The 12,698-nt window shown below is 45.2% G+C and overlaps 1 protein-coding gene across 3 annotated transcripts in view; it reads right to left on the reverse strand.

Annotated features, from left to right (window-relative positions):
* Nucleotides 1-12,698, reverse strand: part of LOC138451524 (uncharacterized) — an 852,161-nt gene that overhangs the window by 520,501 nt on the left and 318,962 nt on the right. For all 3 annotated transcript variants that reach the window (XM_069604916.1, XM_069604915.1, XM_069604917.1), the window contains one exon: nt 1,450-1,617. In XM_069604916.1, the coding sequence (XP_069461017.1) occupies nt 1,450-1,617 (168 nt within the window). The remainder of the gene's footprint in view (nt 1-1,449; nt 1,618-12,698) is intronic.

The raw sequence follows: 12,698 nt of genomic DNA on the forward strand, positions 1-12,698 counted from the left end.
AACAACGGGCCAGTCGTAATCGGCCCGTTGTTAGCTCCCTGCACCCATTCCCATTGAGCCCTATCGGGGCTCAAATGGGAATGGGGAAGGTCCATGCCCGGGTTCCCTGTAGGGGTAATTATCGGGCCCTCCAAACTCGGAATGGCCCAGTAATTCCCAATTCGGGGAACCCGGACCCGGTTTTGGTGGCAGCCATGCCCTTATTAAGGGCATGGCTACCGCCAAAGCCATAATGAGGGCCCCTGTCTGTGTCTGTCCCTAACGGTAAGTGCACTGTGCAGTGATGCAGTGATTTCCTGGTGGCCTTTTCACCCTTCACTCCGTTGATTCACACTCTTCATGCACATCATTGCGATAGTCGCTTACTCCAACAGCTGACCCATCAAATGACTTCAATGATATCCGACCCAACCATTCCTTTGACACCCATGAGTCATCGACAAACAAAAGGTGCTGACTTGCTGTAGTACTGTACTGCAACCTTGGCACATCACTATGTGAATCCGCTGCATAATGCACTTTAACACTGCCTTCCTGCTACCTGAAAGTTCTTTCACTTGCACAATGCTCTGAACCCCTGTCTCACTTATGTCATGTTATTACGGGACTACTACACCCATAGCCCTTCACGTACCATCCCTCAGATGACTGTATACACACTATTTGCCTGTCACACATTATACCACGTAATCCTGTCTCTGCAACGCATACTGTTATGTTTGCCTTAATATTGCATTTTAAGGTTAATGCCTACTAGCTTGCCCTAGCTTGCGTCCTACATGCTATCCACCTTCTTGCAACTGTTAATTTCTATGATCCTGATGTAGCAACCCGCACCATGAAGTGAGGCTTCTCCAAGGTGTGTTCTTAAAACGAATTTGCATCTTACCTGATTGTAACCACATATTTTGATGTAGCACCCCGCACCTGAGGTGAGGCTTCCCCAAAGTATGTTCCCAAAACTAATTCGCATCTGACCCCTGATTGTAAGTGCATATTTTGATGTAGCGCCTGCATCATGTGGTGAGGCCTGTCCAAAGATGCAATTACTGTAACCTGTTTTCATTATAAGAAACAAATGTAACCAATCTCATAAGCTAAAAACGCCTAGATGCCTTTGGACGCTATATAATGACAAAATAAAATACAATAAAATAATGTATTGATGGAATACAAGGGTTCTGCCAAATAAGCTTGCCATTGACTATCAGTGGACCTGATCCCTGTGTTTGATTATTCAAGGTCCTTCTGGACTAGATCAATCTTGCATACTGTGAAGAGGGATTGCTGCCCAGCCAATTTAAGACTTAAAACTGAAAACCTTTCGAAATATAGTTAATTTTTTGCAAAGCGAAATGAATAAAACGACATGTTTCCCTCTTGTAAAAGACAGTTTAGGTAGTGTATCATTATACGTATTACGTCTATAAGACAGGAACATCAACGTACCTCTGCGAGTTTCTGGTTGTTCACCTATTTCACAAGTGCAGCTCATATCTGACATCCTCGGTGCCATGGTGAAATTGTAAGAGTCGTAGCACAGGCACTTCCTGGATATATTGTTTGGATCGTGACATACACCCTCATACATGTTGCTTGGGCACTGCATGCACCACTCTGGCAAGATAGAAAGGAAATGCCACAGTTATAAATCCAGACAGCCTCAGTTATAATAACTTCTATATATACCAATGTTGCAATGTATGTTTTTGGAACATGCATGACGATATTGAATTAGAATACATTAAGTAATGTGTGGTGAAGTAATGGAATGTGTAAATTAATCAAATGCCCTATGTGTGTCCAACCACCCAATCTGACTGATTAAACCACAGGAAGAAAAACTGTCAAAACACAGGAGTTTTACATCTTTTTCTGCAAACACATTCGACAAACTGGCCTTCCATGCACAGATGAAAAAAGAAACACGTTCAAGCAAGAAGAGACAATATCATCAAGGGGTTCTTAAAAGTGAGAAAATGCAGTAACATTCCAAGGTATTTCAAATGGGTAGACATAGCTTACATGGCTCGATATGCCCGTTCAAGCTGGAGGAAGGTAACCTCGGAACGTGATAACACATTGAAAACTAACGTTGCACATAACAAAATGGAAAACATCACCTTTCTGTACTGTACAACACATTCCACATTGGCACAACACATTCCAGAATGGGACAGCACTTTTCGGATGGGATGGAATATTTAAATGAAAGTCATATTGGTGAAAAAGAAGCAGGCGCATTGTGTTGGCGACCACGTTTCAGAGGAGAGTAACATTTCAAAAACAGGGCCACCCGTTTGTGAGCGGGACATCACATTTCAGAATAGAACTGCACCTTTTCAGAGTAGAGGAATGACATTTTTGCAGGGTTACAAAACAACGTTCTAAACAGATATAAGGGAGACTACAAACAATGATAACGTGGCTAACCTAATGAAGTTCACATGAAAAAACGCGCTCAACCATGTTAGTCATTCGAAAATAATGCACATGTATTAAAGAATGTGATAAAAACACAGACTTGCATACATAATTCTATTCTCCCCAACTATTTCACAGTTATTGATTAATCCTTCAGCAAGAATGATCACTAATACTCCCTGAAGCCATCGAATATCTTCACTTTTACCGAGTTTGGCTACCCTTCAAGTCTGCAGTCAAGTTTATAGCTCTGATCCTCGTGCACAAGTCCATCTACGGCAAAATGCCACATTAACTTAAATAATGGCTGAAAATGTACACTCCAAAAAAGCGTCTTCGGTCTTTGAGTAAATTGTTGGTGAATGATCCCTGGGTGCTTATTTTCTACAGAGGCTGGTACATTGTGGAACTCTCTCCCAGTAGTGATGTGTCTGACCCAAAATCGTTTATCATTCCTATGGAATTTGAACCCATGGTGGCTTTAGGTTTTCTCATCTCGTCCTGAGTTGGTCTTAGAACCCTTCATCTCATCTCCATTGGAACTCTATTTTGCCCATTCCATGCATGGGAGTGCGCTCAGATATCTTTGTTTGTATGAGGGCCATACAAATCAACGAATGAAATCTGTAAATCAAATCACGACAGGCGAGTTTGCTTATTCTTACTGCCATAACTTGATAACATGCAAAACGCTGAATATAGATAGACCTGTCCACAACCCAGGTTTATTGAAAGATAATTAAGTCCCAGCTGCTGCTTGTGTAGTCATGCCAGGACGGATTCATCAATTTGGTTGTAATACCTGCTATGTTCCAAGATGCATTTTTAACAATACTTTGCACAATATTCTAACTGTTCACATGGCCATCTGGCTGTCTAAACCCAGCTCCAAGGTATTGGCATCAACAGCTCTCATGATATATTGCCTTATCTGTTAGGCAAAGTTTGCATGCAGTTCCCTCTGGGAACACTACACAAAACTATGACTACAGGTGTAAGCAAACCAACCTTTGGTATACGTCTGTGCCACACAGTTTTGGTAGCGTGTTGAGCAGCCAGGCTTATCTCAAGAGGAGAAATGTGAGCAGGAGTGGAGTTACACAAAGACTCACTGTTACAGGTATTCAAACAGACTCTTACATTCAATGTTTCATGTATAAACAATTGATAATGTATTTATCAGTCAGTTATAAAACACTCATTAGAAGGGGGCAATCATATAATAACACACAAATATACTTCATTACTCAGAGGAGTAAAAGGCAAAGGTTATCAGAACATGAACACCTACAATTATTCTTAGACAGTGCAAATACTTTGAGTTCACCAGAGGAGTCAATTCAATTCAATAGGCTTGGCCAAAATCAATGGTCTAAAGTCTTGGATAGGATAAAGCGATTCTGGTAAGTAAACGGAAAAGTCTCTGCACAAGTTCTTAGTAGTAGTTTGTAAACAGAAGAATCATATGTTTGGTCACAAGCTGATTAGGCCTGTGAGTTGCAAAAGTTTCAAGCACTTTCACTGTGAGAGGTAATTTCTCTCAATCTTCCTTTACAGTACCTTTCAATGAAGAAAAAGATGCAGCTGATGACTTCTGTTCCTGGCAGTTCCTGCAGATCTCGTTGTTCCTGGGCCTCATTCGTGGGGACAATAGGGAAAACGTCGGGGGACTCCTGCACTGCACTGGAACTGGTCAAAAGCGTGTAACTGGCAAACTTCAATTTCAGTGGCTGTTTCACGTTTCAGCTACCGTACTGGTAACAACTCTGGTCCTGGCTGTCAAGGTGGACTGTCCTTGCTTCTGAGGTCCTGCACTCAGCTGAGGGGGTCAGGCTTGGTCGGTCCAACATCGTGGGAGTCCAGAGGATCTTCCAAATGCTTTTGGCCAGATTACAAGTAACGCACACAATTAGGTGTCCCTCTCCCTGGCTCTACGGTTTCCTGCAGCACTTTGAGGAAATGCAACCAGCACCGAGATGGGTGTCCAGGTGGCTTACTTGGGAGTTGATTGGTTCTACCAACTCAAAGGGAGAAGTCGTCCTTAGCAGGGCTTCTTTGTCGATGCAAACTTGGTGATTCGGACCTGCAGCCGGGCTTCACCGGGCAAACCAACGGTTCAGGAGTCGCAGCAGCCGTCCCCTCCAAGCTCTTTTTCGGTTCCTTCGTTCCAGAGGTTGACTCTGCCTTCCAAGCTAAGAGACTTGCCTTTTATTCAGTTCTCTCCCATTCATTCCAGCCTAGCTGCCACTCACCCAGGAGGGTGGCTGTAGTTGCCGGACAGTCAGCCAGTCAATCATAACAGTGTGCATTTGGGTCTCCTAGGTGAATCAGCATAGGGAGTTTCGGGCACCTCCCTCACTTCCTGCCTACCCCAGACATTCTGGAGCCAGAGGCGGGTTTCACTCCTGAAGCCTGCCAAAGGCAAATGAACAAAGAGACCAACCCTGGTTTGGCGCAAAGAGAACATTTCTAGAAGTACCTTTCCACAAAGAAATGGTGAAAAAAGAAGACAGGGACCTGTTTTAACAAAGGAGGTTTCTGTGCCATCTTGAAAAACATAGCTACCACGATTTAACGTTACCGGAGCTACGAATAATTTGCTGATGGGAAAAATCATGGTAGTTCATTGTAAAACCACTGCCACCAGCCATTCTGAGAGGAAAGGGTAACATTTGACTGTTACAGGAGTAGCTAGATATAGGGGATACTAAGTAAGCCCTCCAGCACTCTATTGTAAAATAGAGTGTGCTGGGTCTAGAAATTTACAGGGCTAAGTGAAGTCAATATCACTCCACTGTTCTGGGAAACAGTAGTTGATCCCAGAGAAGGTATTTAAACCTGGGAAAATCCCTATGTCACTGCACTGAGGGTGCTGTGTGACACAATTGTAAAAGATGATGCCTTTGGAGTTGGTTAGACTCCATAACCAAAGGAAACACAAAGGTAAAACACATATCAAAATACATGAGAGAGTGGGAAAAAAGGCTCACACCCTCTTCAGGTAAAAAAATCAAGTCCTCAAAATCCAGCAAAGTTGCTGGGGGTCTCTAAGGTGAAGGGAATTAGCAAAATGTTGAGAATTCTCCCTAACATTATCCATAACACAGATTTTATACCTAGGGTCCACTTGCATCAAGTTGGCAAAATGCTTCTTAACAGACGATTCCTTTCACACAGGCATGGAAAAAAGAGCTTCTTTCACATTCGCATTGTAGTTAGATTCTATACCTTAACCTTGGATAATTACTCTTTTGAGTTAAATAGATGTGGGGGTTATGAGAGTAGGTTGCTGATATAGTAAGATTCCAATGTTTATGGTCGTGATCAGACAACCTACAATATCCCCAACATATGCCACATCCATCATTACATGCTGAATGTCAGAGGGAACTGCCATGGTTGCGCAAAATATCCGTACACTAATTTAAGTTCTGGTTTATTAAAGAAACCCAAAGGGAAAGCTCTGATTGAGTCTGCAGTCCTCCTCAGAATATGCTTGATTCTAATGGGGAGCCCATATGTGCTCACTACATAGTCTCCCTATGGGGACATGTGCCTTTTACCCACCTTACAAACTCTTCAAGCCGTGAGGATGATAGGACAAAGTTATAGAGTTAGACCAGTGCTGATGTTAATGGAATGGGCCATCTTGAAAGTTAAGAATGAATCAGGATCACTAAAGTTCATTCTTAGTTCCTGGACGTCAGACAAGATGGCTTCAAAAGGTGTGTCATTCAGGTGGAAAATGGAAAGTGGAGAATGGAGGTAGAAGTTGTTTGCCATTCTGTATTCCAAGTTTATGCAATATTGACAGTGATCTAGGGGTTTCAATACTACAGGCGGAGTGTCTGCAAGTGGTTGCAGTCTGCAGGAAGTGCTGTCTCGAGCTTTTGTGGGTCTGCCTTCACTTGCTGTTCTTTTTGGAGGTGGTCCTTATCCTTAAATTCACCTAGAGTCTGCCAAGTGGCTGCAGAATGGTTGCAGTCTGCACAGTTCAGAGGGGAGCATCGACAAGCACAGATGGTACACGGTTGAGGTGAGGAAGACTGCCCGTTTACGAGTGGCAACCATGTGCATTCCCTTTTGGATGGACACCTTTACTTGGGAGACTGTGGGGCTTCTGCCCTTTGATCCTATAGAGGTAAAATCTGTGGAAAGAAAATGCCGGGTAAAAATAAAAGATACCCGCTGTGAAACGAAAGCGCTGTGCAGGTGGTCTGTCCTGCTCCTGAGTCTCTAGAACTACCCCGGGTAACAATGCCGAGTGCTAGGAAGGGGAACATTTCAGCGTTTTTTCCAGCAAAGCCGTGCCCATTTTATGCTCAGATGTCTCAAGCAATTGGTCCGGGGCCGGGTCGTGATGAATACTTCAGAAATTATAAATAACTGTATAAGTATGGATTGCGATACCTCCAACTCGGTTCTAACATGAATGGAGTAGTATGCAAATATTTCTATTTTCGAAGTATGTGCGAGCTTGGAGAGTGAAATCCAGGCAATTGAAGCCATAAGGGACTGATTGAGTGTCTCCCCGGCCCCCTTCAAAACCCAAGAGAGACCATCAGAAACAAGTAATGGTATTTGGATCTGGATACTCTGTTTTTAAATGACGATCTGGGTCAGGTGGCCGCTCTACCAGATTCACCCCCGAGAAATGACTCAATTTTGCAGGACACACCAGAATTGGGAGGGAGGGAGCTGGTAGCCCTACATTTGGTTCTTCAGTCCTTTATTAGACTCTACGACACTGTGGCTTTTGAAGTCAGAATAAAGACAGGTGCACTAGAGGACATTCGTGCACTCCTTCAAGGTATGAAGGAGAATCTTCGGGCAAACTTGACACCGTCAAAAGCTCCTGCGTGAATAGAACCTTTGTTTGTTTGTTTATTCATTTGTAACGCGCTCCAGACCCGATGGTATCAGAGCACGAAGGTTACAGGTAGGTTCTCAGCTTAGTTACACAATAGAAAAGTTAACAACACAGTTTGGACACTATAAAAATTACCGGTGCGTACATGCAGAGAATGGTCGCAGGATAACAGGAGACAATGAGGTTATACATTTTGTTACTGTCCACTTGATGGTGTTTTACAGTTAGTGGACACACGACTGGGTTAAATATCGGAGGATTTGAGCCAGGTGGTGTATTTGGATCTGAAGTTCTGATATGGCTGATCTTCTCGGATTGCAGGAGGCATGGAATTCCAGAGCTGGGCTGCTTTAGTAGGGAAGCTATTGCCACCTACTTTAGAAGTTTGAATCTAGGGACAAGGAGGGAGCTGCTATGGGCTAGTCTGGAAGGTCCTTTTCTGGAATCTCTCAGCGAGATAGCTGGTGGCAGCGTTGTTCAGGGATTTGTGGGTGAGTGACGCAATTTTCAGTCAAATATTGTCATTTGTAGAGAGCCAATTGTTTTGTCTCCTGTTCTCAGAGATATGGTCTCTCCTAGCCACTCCATGGGCCTCTCTGAGTGCGCTGTTTTGGAGTGTTTGGATTTTCCAGACGATTGCTTTGCTTGAGCCAATATAGAGGGCGTTGCGATAGTCAAGCCTGGACAGAATGAGGGCTCTGGCCAGGATGATGCAACTGTTGTTTGAGAGGAAGGGTTTGCCAGTTCTGATGAGTTTACATGTGTAGCCGGTAGAGGAAGCCAGCGTGTTAACTTGTTTGGTTGAGTCGAGATAGAAGCCAAGGGTTTTCACATTGCTGGCCACTTTGATGAGGTTGCTGTCAATTATGAAGAAGTCATATTCAATGCCTAGTTTGTTGAGGTTGGTGGAGGTGCCTAGGATAATGAGCTCAGTTTTGTCATCATTCTGGCATTGACCATGATTAGCCATCCATGCCTGGATGATGAGATACACCCTATTCACCAAGGCCAAATCCTTAGCGTAATCCCCTGAAAGTGGGAGGAGAATCTGTGTATCATCTGCATAATTAGTGTGGGTGATACCAAGACTGTCCAGATCATCGAAAAGGGGCTTAGTGAATATGTTGTACAGCGTAGGAGAGACAGAAGATCCCTGGGGGATGCCGCAGGTGATAGGAATAGGGTCTGCAGCTGCTGAGGGTGAGAATACCTGCATGGTCCTCTCGCTTTGGAAGGACTCAATCCAAACTATGGCCTCCCTAGAGAAGTGAGCAGCTGAGTCCAGATGGCTGCATAGGACCTTTTGAACAACAAGATCGAATGCAGCCTAGAGGTCGAGGAGGAGGAGGGCAGATTTACCTTTGACCCTTAATTCGTCGACTTGGGTCTTTAGGTCTATGAGGGCCGTCGCTGTGCCGTGTTGTGGACGGATGCCAGATTGGCATGCTCCTAGGAGGTGGTGTAGTTCCAGGTATTTCTGGATCTGTGTGTAGGCAACCTTATCAAGGATTTTCAATAGAAAGGGTACAGTTGTGATAGGCCGGTAATTAGTGGGTATTGAAGGGTCAAGTGTTTGTTTTTTTAGTAAGGGGAGCACCCATGATTCTTTAAGGTTAGCCGGGATGATGCTGGATGCTAATGAGGCGTTAATGAGCTTGGAAACAAAGGGGGCTAGGTCCCTTGCTGCATCCTAAACTGGGCTGGACAGGGGTCACCCTGGCAGTTGCTGGGTTTGAGTGAGAGTATGATTTTTTCGGCTTCAAGGATTGATATTTTAGAACATTTTAAGCGACTAGGTGGTGAGTTGGGTGATGTAGGTGTCTTAAAGTTAGACTGTGTGGCAGTGGTAGAAATGTTGGGTGGCAGTGTGTTAATGGGCGAGTTCAAGGAGGCTTTTTTTGGGGCTATTTTACTTTGGGGAGTGATTATGTTATTGGAGTGCGCATGTTGGATGCCGGAGCACCAGCTTTTGTCTTTGGTGCACGTGTCTGACGTGGAGATAGGGGTTTCTATCTCTTTGAGGATTGTGAAAAGCTCCTTCATGCTGGAATTAGCTTGGGAGATCGGGGTGTTGTGATCTTAATGAGTTTGGTTTTGTTGACCTCCGATGGTAGTAGTCGCCAGGCTGTCTCACAAGTTCTTTTTTTGTGTTTTAGATCTTTGAGGTACGGGGTGAAACATTTGTTCAGATGAGTTTTGGGTTTGCTAGGTCTAGGTTTGAGCGGGGCAATTATATCTAGCGATGTTGCCATCATTTTGTTGTACTCGTCGACCAGTGTACCTGGATCGGTACTGTCTGGAAGGGCGTTGAGAGTGGGAAGGATGGCTGGGATGAGCCTATCGGCTGTGATGTTCTTTTTGCTTCTAGTTAGGGTGGGGGGGTGGTTGGGATCGTGATGGGGAGAGGTCTGGTGGTGGTGTGGGCAAAGGACACGATGGAGTGGTCTGTCCAAGTTAGAGGGGAGTCGGAGGTGATGTTAGCATGACAATTGTAGTCAGCTACCCAGTCTAGTATTCATCCTTTATTGTGGGTGGGTGCAGAGACATTTTGGAGTAGGCCGAGTTCAGTCAGGATGGTGGCAATGTTCAGGGCAGGATTACCAAAGGGGTCATTGAATCCCAGGTTGAAGTCGCCAACGAGTAGAACTTGTTGAGTTTTTGAGGTTATTGGAGAGTATGGAGGAGATGTCCTCCTCGAATGAACCAATGGGTCCCGGTGGTCGATAGATCAGGTTTAGAGTTAAGGTTTGTGAATTGGCCAGTGGTAACTTGACTGTAAGCATTTCACAGGATTGGTAATTTTGAGAAGGGGCAAGTCTCATGGCGAGGCTAGATTTGAAAATGATGGCTATACCTCCTCCTTGGGACTTGTGTCTATCTTGCTGAGAATGGTGTATCCATCAGGAACAGCTAGCATGAGTATGGGTCCGGATGCAACATATAACCATGTCTCAGTTAGGGCAAGAAAGTCAAGGCTATCAGCTAATATCAGATCTGCAATTTCTGTGGCATGTGCTACCAGGAACCTGGTGTTTATTAAGGCCCCCTTGAGCGGTGGAATATGGGAGTCTTTGCTTGCAGTCTGGTGTGTGGGGTCAGAAGTCTTGGGATGAGGAGCCGCACACTGCTCAATGGTGGCCTTGATAAGGGGGCGGTTATTGTGAGGTTTGGAGTTGGATGCATTTTGGTTCGAGGAGCAGTTAATAGTGGCATTGGAACTGGGTGTGAGTCTGGCCGGGGTTTCAAATAGTTTGTCCAGTCTTGATCTAAGCCTGGAATTCCTGATATTTGTGTTGCAGGTGTAGGAGGTGGCTTGGCTCTGTGTAGAGAGGCTGGGCTAAGTTAGGAGCCTGGTGAAAGATGCAGTCATAGTGTGTCAGGTTGGGTATCAGAGGGGCACGAGTGCAGGGACTGGCAAGGCCCAGTAAGGTATTGATAATGGCTAGTGTGCCTAGAACGATAAGGTAGACTAAGGAAGGCATGCTAGGGTGATATTCTAGGTAGCAGAGGAGGTGCAAGCTGTGACATGGGCATGTTGGTGGCGCTGGTAGGGTGTTGGCGAAGTAAACTAAGCTAGAAAACACTTCAGAATAGGCTGATTCGATTAATCATAGGGCTAGATAGCGCAGTGGAAGAGGCTAGTTCAAATTTACCACTGGGCTGGATAACACAGTGGAATATGCTAGTTCAAGATATCACAGGGCTAATTGAAACAGTGGAACAGGTTATTTCAAGATATCACAGGGCTAATTGATACAATGGAATAGGCTAGTTCAAATTTACCACAGGGCTGGATAACACAGTGGAATAGGCTAGTTCAAGATATCACAGGGCTAATAGATACAGTGGAATAGGCTAGTTCAAATTTAACACATGGCTGGATAACACAGTGGAATAGGCTAGTTCAAGATATCACAGGGCTAATTGTTACAGTGGAATAGGCCAGTTCAAATTTACCACAGGGCTGGATAACACAGTGGAATAGGCTAGTTCAAGATATCACAGGGCTGATTGATACAGTGGAATAGGCTAGTTCAAATTTACCACAGGGCTGCACAGCGGAATAGGCTAGTTCAAGATATCACAGGGCTGGGTATCACAGTAACTGTAGACTATAATAGGCTGGTTCATTTAACGCAAGGCTGAGTAGCCCAATTATCGGTGCAGCGGTATACTGGGTACATTACGAGTACCACGTACACGGAAACACCACCATAAAAATGGTGGTAGCACTGTGACCACCACACCTGTAATACCGGCACCACAGACCAGGCGTTAAACAGTGCCAGGTGAGCAGCAACAGGCCCCAGGTGTGCAAAATTAGCCCAGCTGCACACCATTGGCCACTGGAAATCTACAAAAGGACCACACCCACACCCAACCCACTTCGCAACACAACCATGCTGGCATTCGGTCTAGCAGCAATTGGAATTGGGGACCTGCAAGCAGCTATGGAGTTAGAAGCAGCACTGAGGCAGAGGAGGAGGCGTAGGCACAGGAGAAAAATGAAGAACCCAGTGGCCATCCCAAACATCATTGTAAAGCAGGTATCACCCCGCAGGCAGCCACCAATACTCTGCATTAGGGCCTCGCCCTAGAACCTGACCCCAAGTCAAATCCACACATTGTACTAGCTTGACAAGGCCACAATATTATCAATCATCACCCTCATCAATGAAGACATCTGCAGCATAATTAACATCTGGACTGCAATTCCACCTTGCTGAAGGTAGTGTCAGTACTGCACTTAATTGCAACTGGCATCTATCAGCACACAGTTGGTGAGCTGCACAGGCTGTCACAACCCTGTTTTTCAATGATACTCTTCCAGGTACTGGATGCACTGCTGCGCCATGTGTCAGACCACGTTGCCCCACCCCGAACCACTGCACAGGTCAATGCCACCAAAGTGGCCTTCCATGCCCTTGCCGAATTCCTAAATGCATTGGTGCCTTAGATTGAACCCATGTGGAGTTGACTGCCAGACATGACATAGAGGCGGTCTATCGAAATCAGAAACAATTCCACTCCCTGAACGTGCAGATGGTCTGTGATGCACAAAAACTTATCACACATTGCTGTGCACATTTCACGGGGTCAACACACGACTCAATGGATTGCAGAACTCCACGTTGCCAGGGTACATGGCATGTTACGTGGGAAAGAGCACCTGACTGTTGGGTGAGTAGAATGACAAATGCAGGAGCTGTGTGCAATGCGGGGGGCAATAGACACTCACCAGAGTGCCCCTGGATGTTGGTTGAGTAGAATGAACAATGCAGGAGCTGTCTGGAGTTGGTGGGGGCAATAGGCACTCACCAGAGAGTCCCTGGCTGTTAGGTATGTAGAATGACCAATGCAGGAGCTGTGCATAGTGGGGGAGAGGGGCAATAGACACTCACCA

This window comes from Ambystoma mexicanum, chromosome 1p (assembly GCF_040938575.1).
Source record: "Ambystoma mexicanum isolate Mex_15411 chromosome 1p, UKY_AmexF1_1, whole genome shotgun sequence".
Taxonomy (NCBI): Eukaryota; Metazoa; Chordata; class Amphibia; order Caudata; family Ambystomatidae; genus Ambystoma; species Ambystoma mexicanum.